The sequence below is a fragment of the Triticum urartu genome, chromosome 3A (genome assembly GCF_056163025.1).
Source record: "Triticum urartu cultivar PI428250 chromosome 3A, HENAU_Tu73, whole genome shotgun sequence".
Taxonomy (NCBI): Eukaryota; Viridiplantae; Streptophyta; class Magnoliopsida; order Poales; family Poaceae; genus Triticum; species Triticum urartu.
In genome coordinates this window covers 121,503,992-121,521,844 of record NC_141875.1, presented here as the reverse complement: position 1 = coordinate 121,521,844, position 17,853 = coordinate 121,503,992, and the positions used below count along the sequence as shown (strand labels likewise).

Sequence of the window (17,853 nt, the reverse complement as noted above, 5' to 3'; positions counted from 1 at the left end):
GGGAGTATGTCCTAAGAACGGTAAATGATTTCTTGCTTGTGGCTTTCCGTAATTTCTTAGCTAGACTCATACTTTTATCAATCTTTGCACAAGTTGTGTCGAGCAATTTCACATCCACATGTTTTGTGGCTTGTCACGGCTTAGCCAGCAAAAATGTGGCAAATTTTATGGCAATGGCTATAAATCAAACATGTCTGAAGACTGTTGAACACATTCTGGCTTTGGACACCTTGATCATGATATAATAGTTGGTTTAGGCATCCAACAATCTTATAACGGATGTCAAGATATAAGGGGTAGGTTTCTTCTAAACCTTCTTTCTTGTCTCTCGAGCATTGTAACCAATTGTGTAATCATATGCCTACTCAATGATGACAATATAAAACAGTGTGGCCACTATTAGGGTAGTCAGCTTCCCAGGTCATTTGGCATGGTACCAAAGTTAGATCTTCCACATCACATCTTGTTTGATCTATCGACTCCCATGATCACATTTTGCTCTGTGATGTGCAGCAGTGAGTGCCTCTTTCATCATATTTCTTACTAGTCTCAAGTCTCAGTTTTCCTCATATGTGGATTTGCTTCTTCAGGTTCAGTGTTAGGTGTCATTTTCTTCGGTTTTGTTAGTAGTTTTGATGTTAGGTGCCATTTTTCTTCAGTCTTGTAAGTTACCACACATGTAGGTTACTTAGCTACTCTCATTTCACCACTTTAGTCTTCATTTTATTTCTTCAACAGTAATTTTCCTTTTTAATCCTTCTTTTCCCAGTTATTATTTCTTTCATTTTCCAGATCAAACACATGCTGGAATTGAATGGGTGTTGGTGGTGTCGAATCCCACCATGATCAGATACGTACTTGAAAACCGAAGATACAATTCTTAGATCAAAATCACTTTTGCGGATCTGCCACAACAAGCCTGCTGACTTCTGCGTCGCTGTAGCAGACAAGAAGAAGCTGCCTGTTTTGACGGAGCTTGAAGGTTCAGTCCAATTTTATGGGCCAATAGTGGTCACTTAGTTCAATTTAAGTTTCTTGGTTCTACTAGTTCAAATTTGGGTGAATAGTGGTGATTTAGTTCAGTTTAAGGGCATCTCCAGCCGTTGGTCCCTCAGAGGGCGTCTAAAAGCGCCGCCTGGGGGTGAGCCGGCGCAAAAAATGGCCCTGGGGGCGAGTCGGTCCCCAGCCGTCGGCCCCCAGGGTCGCCCCCAGGCGCGTATTAAAATAAAAAAAAAGAACCGTTCGGCGAAGTTATGATAAAAACTAGTTAAATTTCGGCCAAACATGACAAATTTCAATGAAATTCACGCATTTTCATTACATTAACCTAATCTAAAAAAGAAAGAGGTTGAAGTCGTCGGCCTTCTCCTCCTTGACGCGGGCGCCCCTGCTGGACCCCTACCCGGCGTCGCCATGGCGGACTGGCGGCGGCGCGTCGTCGTCGTCGTCGCTGTCGCATAAGACGACGACCCCGTCTTCATCGCGGCCGCGTCGGCGCTCCTCGAAGTGGCGCAGGGCGGCGCGCTGGTGCTCCTTCTCCTTCTCCCGGCGCGCCTTCTCCATCGCAATGGAGTCCTGGCGCGCCCATTCTAGGACCGCGTCGTCGTCGTCGAACTCCGCCTTCACCGGCGCCAGCCCCGGCTCCGTCTTCACCGGCGCCAGCCCCGGCTCCATCTTTGGCTTGACGAAGCGCGGAGGAGCCGACGAGGAGGAGGCGCGCCGGCCGCCCTCGTTGATAACGATGCCGCCGCTGCGAGTGCACCAACCGATTGGCGTCTCCGCCGCGGGCTCGGCCTTGACGCCGAGAAGCGCCGGAGAACCGGAGGAGTGGAAAAATGAGCGAGAGGAGGAAAACGAGGAGGAGGCGAACCTCCTTGGTGCCCATGCGCGTCGGTGTTGTGACGGGGCGGCCCCCGTCGCAGGATAGGTCAACGGCGGGTTGTTGCCGCCATCGAGGTACGCCAGCACGCCATCCAGCGTGTGGCCGGGGACGCCCCACCACAGGTGGCGTCCCTCGCTGTTCTTCATGCCACCGACCACCGGCGCGCCGTTCGTGGAGGCCAGACGCTGCTGCTGGCGGCGCTGGAAGTACGCCGCCCAAGCCGCGTGATTGCCGGCGGCGTACCGGGGGAGGGAGCGCTCGTCGTCGGTCAGGGAGGCGCGCGCGACCTCGACCTCCTCGGCGAAGTACCTGGGCTTCGCCACGTCGTCGGGTAACAGGGGAACGGGCACTCCCCCGTCGCTGAGCCGCCACCCCGTCGGCCCGGCGCGCATGTCCGGCGGCGCCGGGATGTTCGCCTGGAACAGGAGCCAGGACTCCTGTTCGCGGAGCGAACGGCGGCCGAAGCCGTTCGCCGCCGCCTCGTCTCCGGCGAAGCGCTCTGCCATGGCGACGGGCTCGGCACTGGTAGAGAGGGAGAGAGAGGGGCTGCCGGTGGCGCTCGGGAGAGGAAGACGGAGACGGAGAGAGAGGGGCTGGGCGGCGGCGAGGGGCGAGTCTGGTGTGGGCACAGGCGAGAGACCGCCGGCTTTTATTGCCGCTCCGCGCCCGTGTGTACGCGTGCGAGGGAGGGGAGGCGTCGGCGCACCGTCCCGTGACGCGCCGCCCGTGAGGAATCAACGGCAAGGCTGACCGGCGGCAGCCTTGCCATTGATTCCCCACGGGAACCGAGGCAGTTGGGGGAAGACGAGCCGCCGTGTCCCTGACGCGGCTGGCCCGCGGCTTTTTCACGCCAAAACAGTTCGCCCTGGTGCCCCCGGGCGCCCCCCAGCGCGCCGGGTTCAGCCTGGGTCCGCCGGCGCTGTTTTCGGCTCAGGCCGGCGAAAATCGGGCTCCTGGAGGCGCGACTGGGCCGTTTTTTCGGCGCCGGCGCAAAAAAAAAACGCCTGAGGAGGCCTTCCTGAGGACGCAGCTGGAGATGCCCTAAGCTTTTGTGTTTGTTTCTGTCATGATCTTTTGATCATGCATCTACTAGCATATAGCATCTAGCATAGAGGTAGGCATACAACATCCCTGACACTTGCAGGATGATACGGGCACGACGGAGGAGGTGAAGCCCAATTTCAGGACTTCACCAAGCTAGGCGTGTCATTGTTATTTTTAATAATTAGATTTTTTTTAATAATTATGAGTTTTTGCTTGGTTTTGGGCCTGTCCAACCAAGTCAGGTCGAGGCCCATTAGGCTGGGCGCCTCACCCCTCCATATAAGGAGCTGGGGCGCATTGGGTTTAGGGAGTTGGGAATTTTAGTCTAAAAATATCGAGTTGTGTTTCTTCGGTGAAGCATCCCTCCGGGATCGGCGATGCCGTTTATCTAATAAAGATTGCTACGGAGGTTCTTGTGTTTATCAAGGATTATCGTGCTTTGGTTTGAGGCTTGGTGATCTTCATCACGTTGCTTGCTGGATTTGTTTCCTCATCTTCAGGTTACGTGGATTACTTCCGTGATTAGAAGTTTTTCTATTTGATTGTCTTGCGGTAAAAGATCGGGCAAAAACTATAGGATCATCACGTTGATCCTTATTATGTGGTATCAGATTACTGGGTTCCTCACCGCGAGTTCATCCTGTTGAGTCTGGTCTGCGGAGAGTTCTCGTAGATCACGGTGCAAATTGCTGTTTGGCGAGGAGATTAGTGGCGGCAAATTCGCGAGGGCCGAGCACGCTTGGATCTGTGTCTCGGCAGGGACTTTGTCTTCCAGTCAAATCAAATTGAGGGCGTCCGTGCTATAAATTTTCCTTGCGATCTCGGCGAGGTTTGGTCGCTCAGATAGGAAGGACGGCGCTGTTTTCGGCTGACTCTAGATTTTCAGGAAGCAGAGCGATTTGGTTGGTACGTGATGGTGTATTAGTTAGTTTTGGAGTTTTGCGATCAGCTTGCCGGATTTTTAAATTAGTTAAATCCTAATTAGTTAAGGCAGGAGAGAGAAGATTCTTTTGTTTCAGTCCGTTTGGGAAATCAACTCACGGTAGAGTCGGGCTTGTGGTAAAAAAAATCTGCGATTTTATTTTCTGTTGGCCGGATAGGGAAGATCCGAAGATGGCTTCGACATGGTTTTCTTGACTTGACGAGAAGTCTAAGGATCGTGCTCGGACTGAGATAGCTGATATACAAAAGATCATTAAAGAGATGCGGGCGGAACTAAAAAAGCCTATTACAGTTTTTCCCGCGCATACTGTGCAGACTTCCGCGAAGGTAATTTCCAAGGACACATCCGTGGTTCAGATAAATGATGTTAACAAGGAAGCAACAACACATACTGGTTCTAAGGAGGACAAGGCTGATGTTGACACGATTTTGGTGGACAATGTTGTACCATTGAGCGGGCTGAATATGCAACTCAAGAGGGTACATGTTGAAGCTTGCAAAACTGTTGACAAGGGTCAGCGGTGGAGTTTATTTCAGACTCAGTGTATGACTAAAGGACAAGCATGCAAGTTGATGATTGATGGTGGTAGCTGTACTAATGGCATAAGCAAGGCAATGGTGGCATCATTGGGGTTGTCCACATGGCGCATTACTGAACCTAAGCATCTTGAGTGGTTGAATAGCTGCGGTATGCTGAAGGTTACTCATAAAGTGCGTGTGCCATTTACAGTTGATGACTATGTTGATGTGGTAGAATGTGATGTGTTGCCATTGGAGGTGTGTGGGTTGTTACTTGGACGTCCATGGCAGTATGATCGCAATGTCACACATGCTGGGAGAGCAAATACATATTCTTTTGTGCATGACGGCAAACAGCAGACTTTGAAGCCTACGAAGGATGATCAAATAAAGTCTGATGTGGAGCTGGTGGTACACAAGGAGAGGTTGCGCAAGGCTAAGCCGCCAAGGTTAGCTAAGCTGCAACATGAGGAGCATGATGCACAGAGCGACATTGTTGATATTGCTTCAGCTCTACCTGTAGATGACAAGCCTGTTGTTCTTGTTAGTGACAAGCCAGTTGAAGTACAACCTCTTTCTGATGAGAGGAAGGATGTTGCAGCATGTGTTACAATTCCAGTTTGTGTTGACACAGGTGTTCAGACTGATGATATTTGTGCTGATCATGTCTCAGTGCATGAGGTGCTTCGGGGCGACAAGCGCAGTTTTGTTAGCACACTTGTGAGGCGTTTTGTTGGAGCAGCAGTGCGGATGCACAAAGGCAAGGATGGACATGTTCGTCAGTTGTGTGGCCCAAGCATTACTCATATTTTGCAGGGTAGTGCAAAGCAGGTTCATGTTCAGAAACAAAGGGCTCCAGCAAAGGTGGACAAGAAGAAGGTGGTGGCACCTATGCCCAGGCGTGTGTGGAGAAGAAAGTCACCCACAACTGAACCAAGTCGAGTAGACCAAGAGGGAGGATGTGGAGTGGTAGGCACGCGAGACTTGAAGATGGCGAAGACGCATGATGCTTTTGTTGATATCACGCCACCCTTTCTAGCAGACCCCCGCGCGTTGAGGACAACGCTTTTTGAAGGGGAGGAGGATGATACGGGCACGACGGAGGAGGTGAAGCCCAATTTCAGGACTCCACCAAGCTAGGCGTGTCATTGTTATTTTTAATTATTAGATTTTTTTTATAATTATGAGGCTTTGCTTGGTTTTGGGCCTGTCCAACCAAGTCAGGTCGAGGCCCATTAGGCTGGGCGCCTCACCCCACCATATAAGGAGCTGGGGCGCATTGGGTTTAGGAAGTTGGGAATTTTAGTCTAAAACTATCGAGTTGTGTTTCTTCGGTGAAGCATCCCTCCAGGATCGGCGATGCCGTTTATCTAATAAAGATTGCTACGGAGGTTCTTGTGTTCATCAAGGATTATCGTGCTCTGGTTTGAGGCGTGGTAATCTTCATCACGTTGCTTGCTGGATTTGTTTCCTCATCTTCAAGTTACGTGGATTACTTCCGTGATTAGAAGTTTTTTTATTTGATTGTCTTGCGGTGAAAGATCGGGCAAAAACTATAGGATCATCACGTTGACCCTTATTACAGGAGTAGGCATACCAACACGTACAACAACAAAAATTCAGAGAGAATGTTGCAGCAACCATCAATTTTTTTTTCATGTCGGAGTGATCCAGCAGCAGGCCGTAACGGGTCGGGGGCGATTAGTTTAGGTGGGCAGGTGGAAATCACATCACGGGGGAAACCAAATTCGACCGAGAAACACCAGTTGAAATCAGTTTGATCATTTTTCCAACTCGATTCATCAGGACTAATCAAAACAGGTGTCAATCAAACATAGGACAGAAAATCGACTCAGACTGAATTCGGCTGGAATTTGGACACTCCCTAAAGTTTTTCCCATCGAAAAAGAAGCGCAGGCAGCGAGGGAAGGAAACGCGTTCCGCATGCAGCTCCGATAGAACGTCGGAATCCGAGTCTGGGTATGACCGCACGAGTGCCCAATTCGTATCTGAATTTTCTTCTGTATATAGTGAGCGAGCCCCCGTGCCCTCGTCGATTTTCTTCCCGCTGCCTCCTCCTCCATCTAGAATTTTAGATCCTGCGCGCTTCGCCGCTCCCCTGCCTCTGGAAGCTCTGTTGAGCCCGCGGATCGACCCGATGGCCGCCACCAAGCGATCTGCCGCCGCCGTCGACGGCCACGCCAACCGGCCGGGAGCAACCTGCGCCAAGAAGAGGCGCATCACCGGAACCACCGGGGACTACGATCACGAGTCCTGCCTGGGCGAGGGCATGTTCGGCGTCGTCGACAAAAGGCGGCACCGTGCCACCGGCCAAGTCGTCGCCATCAAGTCCTTCCGCGACCCGCGCAATAAGGACGCGCCCGCCGACGCCCAGGAGGTGCTGCGGGAGGCCCGCTTCCTCGAGGCGTGCGGCGGCCACCCGCACATCGTCGGCTTCCGCGGCGTCGTGCGGGACTACGTCACCGACGAGCTCTGCCTCGTCATGGAGTACGTCCAAGGGCAGAGCCTCCACCGCCTCCTGACGGAGAGGCGCGGCCGCGGCGGGCTCCCGGAGGCCACGGTGCGGGGTTTCATGTGGCAGCTCCTCTCGGCGGCCACCGAGATGCACCGGCGCCACGTCGTCCACCGCGACATCAAGCCGGCCAACATAATCGTCGGAGAAGGGGAAGGGACGCTCAAGCTCTGCGACTTCGGGGTCGCCCTGTCCATGTCGGAGGCGCCGCCGTACCGGCCGGCCGGCACGGGCAAGTACCGAGCCCCCGAGATGCTGCTAGGAAAGCGGGACTACGACGCCCTGGTGGACTCGTGGTCGCTTGGGTGCGTCATGGCGGAGACCATCTCCGGCGAGAGGCTGTTCGACGAGGACAACTCGACCTGCCTTCTCCGAAGGATCTTTGAAGTGGTCGGAATGCAGGACGACACAACCTGGCCGGGGTTCACGTCCCTGCCGTTCGCGGACGCGGTGCTGCCGCCACAGTTGCCGACGGTGCAGCGGAGCAGGCTGCGAGAGCTGTTCCCGGAGGATACGCTGTCCGAGGAGGGGTTTGAGGTCCTGAGCGGCCTGCTCGCCTGCAATCCCGACAAGCGGCTGACGGCGGCCGCCGCGCTCAAGTTGCCCTGGTTCGCCACCATGGCTGCGGACGCCCGTCCCCCCGCTTCTCCTCCTGCGGTCGCTGCGACGACGGTGTCCATCAAGGTGGAGGAAGTAGAGGTCGCTCCGACAGCGCTACGCAGAAAGAAAGTGACTGCAAAGAAATATCTGTCATTGTTTGTAACAAGATAGATTGTCTCAAGATAGATTGTCTACCTGGAATTTTTCTCTATTGTTCAGAGCGCATGTATACCAGTGCATCAACGCCTGATTTCCAAAATTCATTGCACGTGCGATTGGAAGCTTGAAAGCTAGCTTCCTGATTCCTTCCATTATCTTTCCACCAGACCTGGCGCCGTCGCCTCTAATCGTCGCTCGCCGTAGCCTGCCAGTCCGTGCAAGTCGCTTGAAATCGTTCGCCTTCCTGCCGTGCCAACTTTTTATATATTACTGAGGTTAATATTTTGAACATTTTCCAACTTATTAGAGCATCCGTTGTGCCGCCCAGGGACGTTTTTTCGTCCAGCTCGGGCTGGGCCGACGCAAGTTTTTGGCTTGGGGGGCAAATATTTCCAGCCGTGTCCACCCCAAGCACCTCTGCTCCTTGACGAGGAGGACGCGTGGCGGGCAGCGAGGAAGCGGCCGGGCGCCACCGCTCCTTGAGCTCGCCCCGCGGCGGCTCGGGCACGCCCGGGCCGGCACGCGACGAGCAGGGCGGCGACGGCGGCGTGCGGTGAGCAGAGGGCGGGTGGTGAGGAGGCAGAGGCCGGCGCGCGGCCAGGAGGCGGTCGCGACCAGCGGTGATGAGGAGGCAGAGGCCGGTTGCCGAAGATGTCGTGCGTCCGGAGTGTGGCATGCGGGCGCGGGCACCGGCCCCCTCGAGCAGCAGCGAGGTGAGCCGCGGTACGCGGGCGAGGCGAGCTCCCGCGGGATCCGGGAGGCCATGCTCAGTGGGTCCGCCTCGGCACGCAGGCCTTGCTCACGGCGGCTGCGGCGCGCGTCGTCACCGACACCACCGGCTTCACCTCCTCCTCCTTCTCCTCCTCCTCCAGCACCGTCGCCATCTTCTTCGACCGGGTCCGCCTCGGCGCGCAGGCCTTGGTCACGGCGGCCGCAGCGCGCATGGTCATCGACACCACCGGCTTCACCACCTCCTCCTCCTTCGGCACCGTCTCCATCGGCATCGCCATGGCCGGAAGCACGGCCACATGCGCTTCACTTGCCTGCGTCGGCATCGGCGTCGGCGGCGGCGGGACGGTGAACGAAGCGAAGCTGGCGGCGGCCAAGGTCTGGCTCTACTCCACACTGATGCCGGTAGAGGAGGCCGTGGCAGAGGAGGTCGGGGACGGCTCCACGCACTCGCGCCTGGAAAGCGCGAGGAGGAGGAGCACGAAGCGGGGGCTGAAGAGGAGCGACCCGCAACGCGCAGAGCGGCGGCGGCCACGGACGGCGCGCGGGAGAGGACCAAGAGAGGAGCGTGGTGAGGGCGATGAGCTCGCCGACCCGCAACATCCGGACTGGGAGGCGAAGCCGCAGCGCTGCTCCGATGGCGGCTATGGCGGACATGCCCGATGCTACTTCGGGTCTGGGGCGCGGTGAGAGCACGTGGCCACCAGCGAGGTTAGCCGCGGTACGCGGGACAGCGGGCATGCACTGCACGTGGTGGGCCTAACCAGAAAAAGAAAGGAGAGAGAGATTAAAGGCTGGCAGTGGGCCTTTTGCTGCCAAAAAATATTGCCGGCGCCCCCAGCTGCCCCCCGATTCCCTGGGTTTGCCTTGGGTGCGCCAGCCGTAGTTTTCGTTAAATCCAGCGCAAAACGAGCTTGTGGGGGTGCGACTGGGACACTCTTTTTAACGCCGGTGCCAAAAAAAGGCTCCTGGGGACGTCCCGGGGGCGCAGCTGGAGATGCTCTTATGTGTCAACAATGACAATAAAATATCTTTTAGAGTTTTGGATTAAAAAAACACATTTAGAAAAATTATTCATGTAATTCGGAAAGGTGTTTCACACATTTCGGAAAACAATTATGTAATTAAAAAGTGTTCACATATTCTGTAAAAAGAAGCCACTGCAATTTCCAAAAGTGTTCTCTCATTGAAATGAATGTTCATGTAATTTAAATAAGTGTTTGTGGGGGTTTAAACTGAAGTTTTAAAACATAAAAATAGGATAACAGAGAGTAAAATAGATCAAAGAAGAAAGATTATAATGTAAACAAAATAGAAAAATAAATTATCAAAACAAAAAGGGAAAAGGGAAAAAACATGAATGAAAAATCTAAACCCAAATAGAAATATGGTTTCCTAAAAAACCCAACAAAGAAGCATGAACAGTTACCCAAAAAAAGAAGAAGAAACCACTCATACCGCACTACGGTACTAGGTTAGCCCATTATGTGTTGGGGATTGTAGCAGAAATTTAAAATTTTCTACGCATCATCAAGATCAATCTATGGAGTAATCTAGCAACGAGGGGAAGGGAGTGCATCTACATACCCTTGTAGATCGCTAAGCGAAAGCGTTGCAAGAACGCGGATGAAGGAGTCATACTCGTAGCGATTCAGATCGCGGTTGATTCCGATCTAAGCGCCGAACCACGGCGCCTCCGCGTTCAACACACGTACGAAACGGAGACGTCTCCCACGCCTTGATCCAGCAAGGAGGAGGGAGAGGTTGATAAAGAGAGTCCAACAGTAGCACGATGGCGTGGTGGTGATGGAGTGGCAGTTCTCCGGCAGGGCTTCGCCAAGCTCACGCGGAGGAGGAGAGGTATTGGAGGGGAGGGGCTGCGCCAGGTTCAAGGGTGTGGCCGCCCTCCCACCCCTCCACTATTTATAGGTGGGGAGAGAGGGGGCCGGCCCCCCTAGATCCTATCTAGGGTTGGGGGCGGCGGCCAAGGGGGGAGGAGTGCCTCCCAAGTCAAGTGGAGGCCCTCCCCCTTAGGGTTTCCCCTCTCCCATGCGCATGGGCCTTGGGGGGGCTGGTGCCCTTGGCCCATTAAGGTTAGGGCGCCCCCCTACAGCCCATGCTGCTGTATTGGATGTGGTGGAACATTTTCCGAACCTCCGGAATCCTCCGGAACCTTCCGGAAGCTTCCCGGTACAATACCGGAAAAAACTGAACTTTTCCCGGAACCCGAACAACAACTTTCCATATATAAATCTTTACCTCCGGACCATTCCGGAACTCCTCGTGATGTCCGGGATCTCATCCGGGACTCCGAACAACATTAGGTAATCACATACAAGTCTTCCTAATAACCCTAGCGTCATCGAATCTTAAGTGTGTAGACCCTACGGGTTCGGGAACCATGCAGACATGACCGAGACAACTCTCCGGCCAATAACCAACAACGGGATCTGGATACCCATGTTGGCTCCCACATGTTTCACGATGATCTCATTGGATGAACCACGATGTCGAGGATTCAATCAATCCCGTATTCAATTCTCTTTGTCTATCGATACGATACTTGCCCGAGATTCGATCGTCGGTATCCCGATACCTTGTTCAATCTCGTTACCGGCAAGTCTCTTTACTCATTCCGTAACACATCATCCCGTGATCAACTCCTTGATCACATTGTGCACATTATTATGATGTCCTACCGAGTGGGCCCAGAGATACCTCTCCGTTACACGGAGTGACAAATCTCAGTCTCGATTCGTGCCAACCCAACAGACACTTTCGGAGATACCTGTAGTGTACCTTTATAGCCACCCAGTTATGTTGTGACGTTTGGCACACCCAAAGCACTCCTACGGTATCCGGGAGTTGCACAATCTCATGGTCTAAGGAAATGATACTTGACATTAGAAAAGGTTTAGCAAACGAACTACATGATCTTGTGCTAGGCTTAGGATTGGGTCTTGTCCATCACATCATTCTCCTAATGATGTGATACCGTTATCAACGACATCCAATGTCCATGGTCAGGAAACCGTAACCATCTATTGATCAATGAGCTAGTCAACTAGAGGCTTACTAGGGACATGGTGTTGTCTATGTATCCACACATGTATATGAGTTTCCTATCAATACAATTCTAGCATGGATAATAAACGATTATCATGAACAAGGAAAAATAATAATAACCAATTTATTATTGCCTTAGGGCATATTTCCGACATTATGTACTCCCTCCATCCCAAAATTCTTGTCTTAAATTTGTCTAAATACGGATGTATCTAGTTATATTTTAATGTTAGATACATCCGTTCTAAACAAATGTAAGACAAGAATTTTGGGACGGAGGGAATAATACCCTATAGTCGGTGCGTATAAGCGGCCAATAAGCCGCTCGCTACGTATAAAGACGGAATGGCCCTTAGAGCATCTCCAGCCGTTGCGCCCCCAAGACGCGCCGAAAATCGCCTTTTGGAGGCGAGCCGACGGTTTTTCGGCGTGGAGGCGAATACGTCCCCAGCCGCCGGGCCCCAGACGTCCCCACAGTTCGGCCAAATTTCAGCAAACACAACATATTTAGGCCAAATTTCAACAAACATGACATATTTCGGTGAAATTTAGACATTTTTTACACGAATAAAATGCACGAAAAAACCCCTAAACTACGGGCCGAAGTAGGCGCTGAGCAGGGCGTAGTCGTCGCCGGCGTCGTCCTCCTGCTTCTCCTCCTTGACATGGCCGGCGCCGCTGCTCGACCCCTCGCCCCGGCGCGCTGCTTCACGGCGGCGGCGTTCGGCGATCTCCTTCAGGGCGCGGCGCTGGGGGTCCAGCTCCATGCGCGCGTAGTCCTCGCGCGCCCACTGCAAGGCGGCCTCTTCTTGGTCGGCCTCCTCGGCGAGAGCAGGCTCCGGCTTCACGGCAGCGAGCCCCGGCTCCGGCTTCACCGTCGCCAGCCCTGGCTCCCTCTTCGGCTTGACCAGGCGAGGAGTGGCCGAGGAGGAGGAGCCACGGCCGCCGTCGTTGATGACGAGGCCGGCGCCACGGGTGCGCCTACCGAGCGGCATCTCGGACGGCTCTGGCTTGACGCTGACAAACACCGGCGCGTCGGAGGAGCGAGAGGAGGATCGGGAGGAGGAGGAGGATGACCATCCCATCATCCTCCTCGGCAGCCAGCGCCGCCGCTCCGAGTGGTCGGGTACTCGAACAGCGGGTCGTTGCCGCCATCGAGGTGCGCGAGGACGCCGCTGAGCGTGCGGCCCGGGACGCCCCACCACAGGCGGCGGCCCTCGCTGTTGTCGCGGCCGCGCGGCGCCGACGCGTTGTTGGTGGAGGCGAGCCGCACCTCCTGCTGGCGTTCGAAGTACGCCGCCCACGCCGCATGGTTGTCGGCGGCGTACTCCGGGAGCGCCCGCTCCGCGGCCGTCAGGGACGCCCGTGCACACTCGATCTCGGCGTGGAAATAGGTGGGCGCCTCGGGGACGGGCAGAGGGGGGACAGGGACCCCGCCGGCGCTGAGCCTCCACCGCGACGGAGCGCGTACGTCGGGTGGCGCGGGGTAGTTGGCCTCGTGGAGGAGGTGGGCCTCCCACTCATGCAGCGAGCGGCAACCGAAACCGTTGGCCGCTGCCGCATTGCCGGGGTACCTCGCGCTCATGGTTGCCGGGGGGAGAGAGGGGCTCGAACGCCAGAGAGAGGGGAGGAAGTGCGGCGGCGAGGGAGGGAAGGATTGGTGCCTCACCTGCGTGGCCAGGGGCGGCTTTTATAGCGGCTCGGGGGCGGCCGCGTGTGAACGCGTGACGGAAGGCGGGGCGGCGTCACCGCACTTCGCCGCCCGTGAATCAATGGCAGGCTGACCGGCGGCAGCCTTGGCATTGATTCCCCGCGGGAAAACCGAGACGATAAGGACGACCAGCTTTCGTCTCGCTGACGCGGCCGGTCCTGCTACTCTTTTGCGCCAAAACGTTCGAGCCAGCGCACCCGGGCGCTGCCCAGCGCGCCGGGTTCGGGTTGAGTGCGCCGGCGCCAATTTCGGCCTAATCCGGCGAAAAACAGACTCGTAGGGGCGCGACTGGGACCTATTGGGGGCGCGGCTGGAGATGCTCTTACTGCGGCCAATAAGCGGCATGTCACCCATGCACAGGTGTTATTGGGAAGAGAAATACAGGGCCGATTTTCTTTGTGTTTTTGCCGCTTTTCTTTCTCTACATTTCCTTTGTTTTCTTATGATTAATTTGTTTTTTATTTTCTAGTTTTCCTTTTGATTTTTATTATTCCTTTTATCTTCAGTATTTTTCTTTTTCTCATTTTAAAATGATTTTTTTGAATACACATACATTTCTACCAAAAATGCTTGAGCACCTTTTAAAATGTAGTGAATATATATTTTAATTTATGGATGTTAACATTTTCTAAAAATGAGTCAGCATTTAAAAAAAGGTGTGAACAGATTTTATAGTTTCATAAACACTTGCCAAATTACATGATCATATTTTAAACTATGTTAAAAGAACGTTACTCCTTCTAATCAATATTCATTATCGCTGAGTTAGTACAACTTTGTAGGTGAAATATATTTTAAATTACAAGAACATTTTGGTAAATAAAATAACACTTTATGAATAATTACTAGTAATATTTTTTTACAACACACAAATATTTTAGTATTTGCTACATAGTTAAGTAATAAAAAAGTCAGCCTTTTATTTACAAAATGGCAATTTCAGTTTATTGCATTGTACACCCCATTTAGCTTCTGGAAGTAATGCAGTGCTATCGCACATCATACGCACCACAACAAATCTTATAGCGCCTTATACAGTGCAACTCGTACAACAGGCAGGGTGCGACTAGGCCTCGCTTAGCGCGAGATCGTATCAGTGCTCGCGTGAACCGCCTGCACCAATGGCCAGGCCCAGCGCGCTGAGCCACAATCACTCGCCGTTAACTTTCCTTCTTCTCAATTTTTTTTGTTTTTTCCCTTTTTACATTTGTTTATATTTCCAAATATTTAAAATATATATTACAAAACCACTGTACATAAAATTATGAAAAGATCTTAATCATGCATTTGAAAAAAATGTTAACTATGTATAGAAAAATGTTTGTGATGTACACAAAAAATATATAACATTTATCCGAAAATTATATTTCAAAACATGTATATGAAAACATGTTTGTCATGTGTTTGAATAATATGAAACGTCATAACAAAATGTTCCTAACTTATACAAAAAATTTACAAGGTGTAGGAAAAAAGTAGACACCAAAATACATATATTGGAAAAAAAATTTGACGTAGAGCTTGAACTCCTCGTATCGATGACGTAGAGCTTGAACTATACTCCCTCCAAATCCAGGGAGATCGAGCCGGATGAAAATTTATATATATCGTAACAAGCACGTTGAGTAACACCAAAAGTCATGGAGCCAAAACAAAAGTGTGCCAATTAGCTACAGAAAATAATGGACAGTGGCATTGTCAAGCAAAGGAGCACGCAAGCGCATTTGTCCACATTCATCTTCGCGTCACGGTCTTGAAACAGCTCGTCTCCGCAAGGAACAAGGCTTAGCTATCTCTCTACAGGAGCGTGACGGGTCAGGAGGAGCACCGGAGAATAAAAAGCTTTGCTTGCCTGCTTCCCCAAGCATACATTGTAGACTTGTGCCCACCCCACAAGTCGTCATGTAACCATGATTCCAGAGGATGAAAGCTCAATCCGTTGGGTTAGGCGAGCAAGAAAAACAATGGATTCGCACCGCGATTCCGTCTGTGACCGATAGTTGTTAGTACAGGACGCACGCCGTTGTCTTTCTCAAAGATTCTACTAGTAATGATCCACGCATGCTGGTCGTACCGGTTTGGTTAGTCCATAACACGTTCAGACGGGCAGAGGACGATGCATGACTCTAGCAAGACCGCTGGATCATGGGCACCGAGCACGTGATGAAACGTGACGTGCTTGGTTGGCCGATGCGCGGACGTACGGGGCCAGGCGCAAGGGGACGGCGCGCGCCGGCGTTTCAACGGGAGTGGCCCCGCGAGGCGGACGTGGCTTTGGACCCTTGCTCGCCCGCCCGCCCGGGTTGCCCGGTCGTCTTGTTCGGACCCTCCTCGCACGTCCTTCCAAGTGGTAGATAACGATCCAGGAATCCCAGTGATGCTGCTGCCGGCACGAACGAATCTACAGCCAGCGAGCGAGCGAGCTCGGCTAATCATGGCCGTGCACAGCCATACATTATTCCATGTGGGTTGATAGAGTTGGGGTTTGTTTACGACCCGCAATCTTGGAACCTTGCGCCGTGGTGGTTAGTTATTTTATCTAGCATGTAAATAAACTGTATCCGTTTCGAAAAAAAAATAAACAAACTGTATGTATGCCCGTTCTCTCTGCACGCTTAACCGAATATTCGTTTTTCATACAGGAGGAAAAATACAGCCTGTGCATGACATCACCGGGACCGAGCAGATCTCCATCTCCATGGCTCGGGCTGGCCAGCTTGGCCGGGTGATTTGTTTGATCTAGACATGTTCTCTTACTTATTATTTTCTGCACGCTGCATCAGCCTGCTTCTACTCCCTGACAAAATTTCTGGCTGTCCAACCATGGTGCGGAGAGCGGTGCCCACCTACGGCAGATTAGTAGGAGTAGTGTACTAGCGTTCATGGGACCCCTGTCTCCAATTATTTGAAATGCCTTGCCCAAGCTATCAAAGAAAGGTGCACGACACCCATGCGTAAAAACAAAATGGCTACATAAGTTTCAGTTCGGAACCATGCCAAGAGCATAGCTCCAAATTTCTATTTTCAGGCCAAAAAAATCCCCTTATCAGGTTACATTTACTTATATTATACGAGAAGATCAGCTCAGCAGGAACAAAGCCTATTATCTCTTGGTTTTGCTAAACTTCATGTGCCTGGAGTTGGCTTCAGTCACTTTTTCTTCTTCCCGAGCGAGAGATGGAAGGCCGGACGCCGGAGAAGGAGCCCCACTATCTATCTTAGAGATGTGGGAGGTGCAGATTCGTCGGAGAAGTTGCCCCACTATCTATCTTAGAGGCGCGGGGTGCAGGGGGGTTCGCCGAAATTATACACCGGTGCGAGGCTTATTGGGATAGTCGGGGTGGCGGCCAACAATGGCGGTGGGGGAGCTTGAGGGGAGGGCAGGGCGGCGAGAGGGTGCGCGGAAGCGCTCGCCGGCCGCGCATGATGGAGGCCGACGGTTGGGGCAGGACGAGATGGGGGTTGCGCCAGGAAGAAGAGAGGGAGGTTGAAGACGAACAGTGCAATCTGTTCTGGACCGTTCAATTAAGTTCTAGTGGTTCATGTGAAAATGACTGATAAATGAAAAAAATTCATGTACCTGATGTATAGTCGGTCCAATAATCCTATACCTACGTACTTATCAAGGTAAAGCTGCGTAAACTTCCTAATCTACTCCCCCCATCAAATCACTCCAAATCAGTTTTTACGTAGCTTTACTTAGAATAATTACGTAGGTGTAGCAAAGCCCATAGTCGGTCCTCATCTCTCTGACCAATTTCTCTTGAACACGGTTAGACCGCAGAACAACTTATGTTTGATCTTTTGGACAACACTCACAACAGGGCAAGGCGCACCCTGCCTATATTCAAAGCCACAAATGGGTCGTGCTTCAAAGATTGAGCAGTGCACTGCAGCATGTTATTCTCAAAGTCCGTCCCCAACACAACCGAATTGTTTCAAGCCGCTCCATCAATTGGTCCCACTGTTCAACTTGTTTGAGTTCCAACTTGCAATGACCTTCTGCATTGCTAGAGCCACATCAGCCGAGAGAGAGAGAGAGCATGAAAGAGAAGGAGCCACAATACCACATCAGTCACTCGCAAAAAACCAAAAAAGCAAAACAAAACAAAATACCACATCAGTTCAGACTTCAGACATGCCAACTCTAGTAACGGAAAAACTACTTCACCCATCTTCTATATTTAAATAGAAGCTCCCCACTACCTTATTTATCTCGACATGCAGCTTATCCACATCAACAGTCACATGCAGTCATCCACCTCATCAAATATGCTACCTCAGAAGAAAAAAAAAATTCAAAAGACAAATCATGTGATTTAATGTAATCCGGCGTTAACCTTCCCGAGATTTTATGTAATCATAATAGCACATGCATTTAAATCTGGGGTTTTTATCATTTATGCCACTATTTGTGTCCCACTATTCAGTTTTGCCATTAGAAGTTACAACTTCTCAAAAATGCCATCAATCCATGAGATGCTTGCTCAAAAATGCCATTAGATATCTCAAAAATGCCATCGTTATGTTAGATGTTTGCTCAAAAATGCCATTAGACATTGTTATTTTTACGTCAAACCCGTTGACCATGTTCTATGACAAAAATAAGCCTAGACCCACATGTCCGTTCTCTCTATCTCACAATGATATGTGTGGCCCCACTTGTCA

General features: G+C 51.9%; 1 protein-coding gene and 1 pseudogene across 1 annotated transcript; one reads left to right on the top strand and one right to left on the bottom strand.

The window, feature by feature from the left end:
- The first annotated feature begins 6,112 nt into the window (after positions 1 to 6,112).
- Positions 6,113 to 7,831, top strand: LOC125548138 (putative cyclin-dependent kinase F-2). The gene has a single exon (XM_048711816.2). The coding sequence runs from the start codon at positions 6,546 to 6,548 to the stop codon at positions 7,689 to 7,691; it is 1,146 nt and encodes a 381-aa protein (XP_048567773.2). The 5' UTR covers positions 6,113 to 6,545; the 3' UTR covers positions 7,692 to 7,831.
- Positions 7,832 to 7,971: 140 nt separating this feature from the next.
- Positions 7,972 to 9,464, bottom strand: LOC125548139 (uncharacterized; annotated as a pseudogene).
- Between the last annotated feature and the right edge of the window lie 8,389 nt (positions 9,465 to 17,853).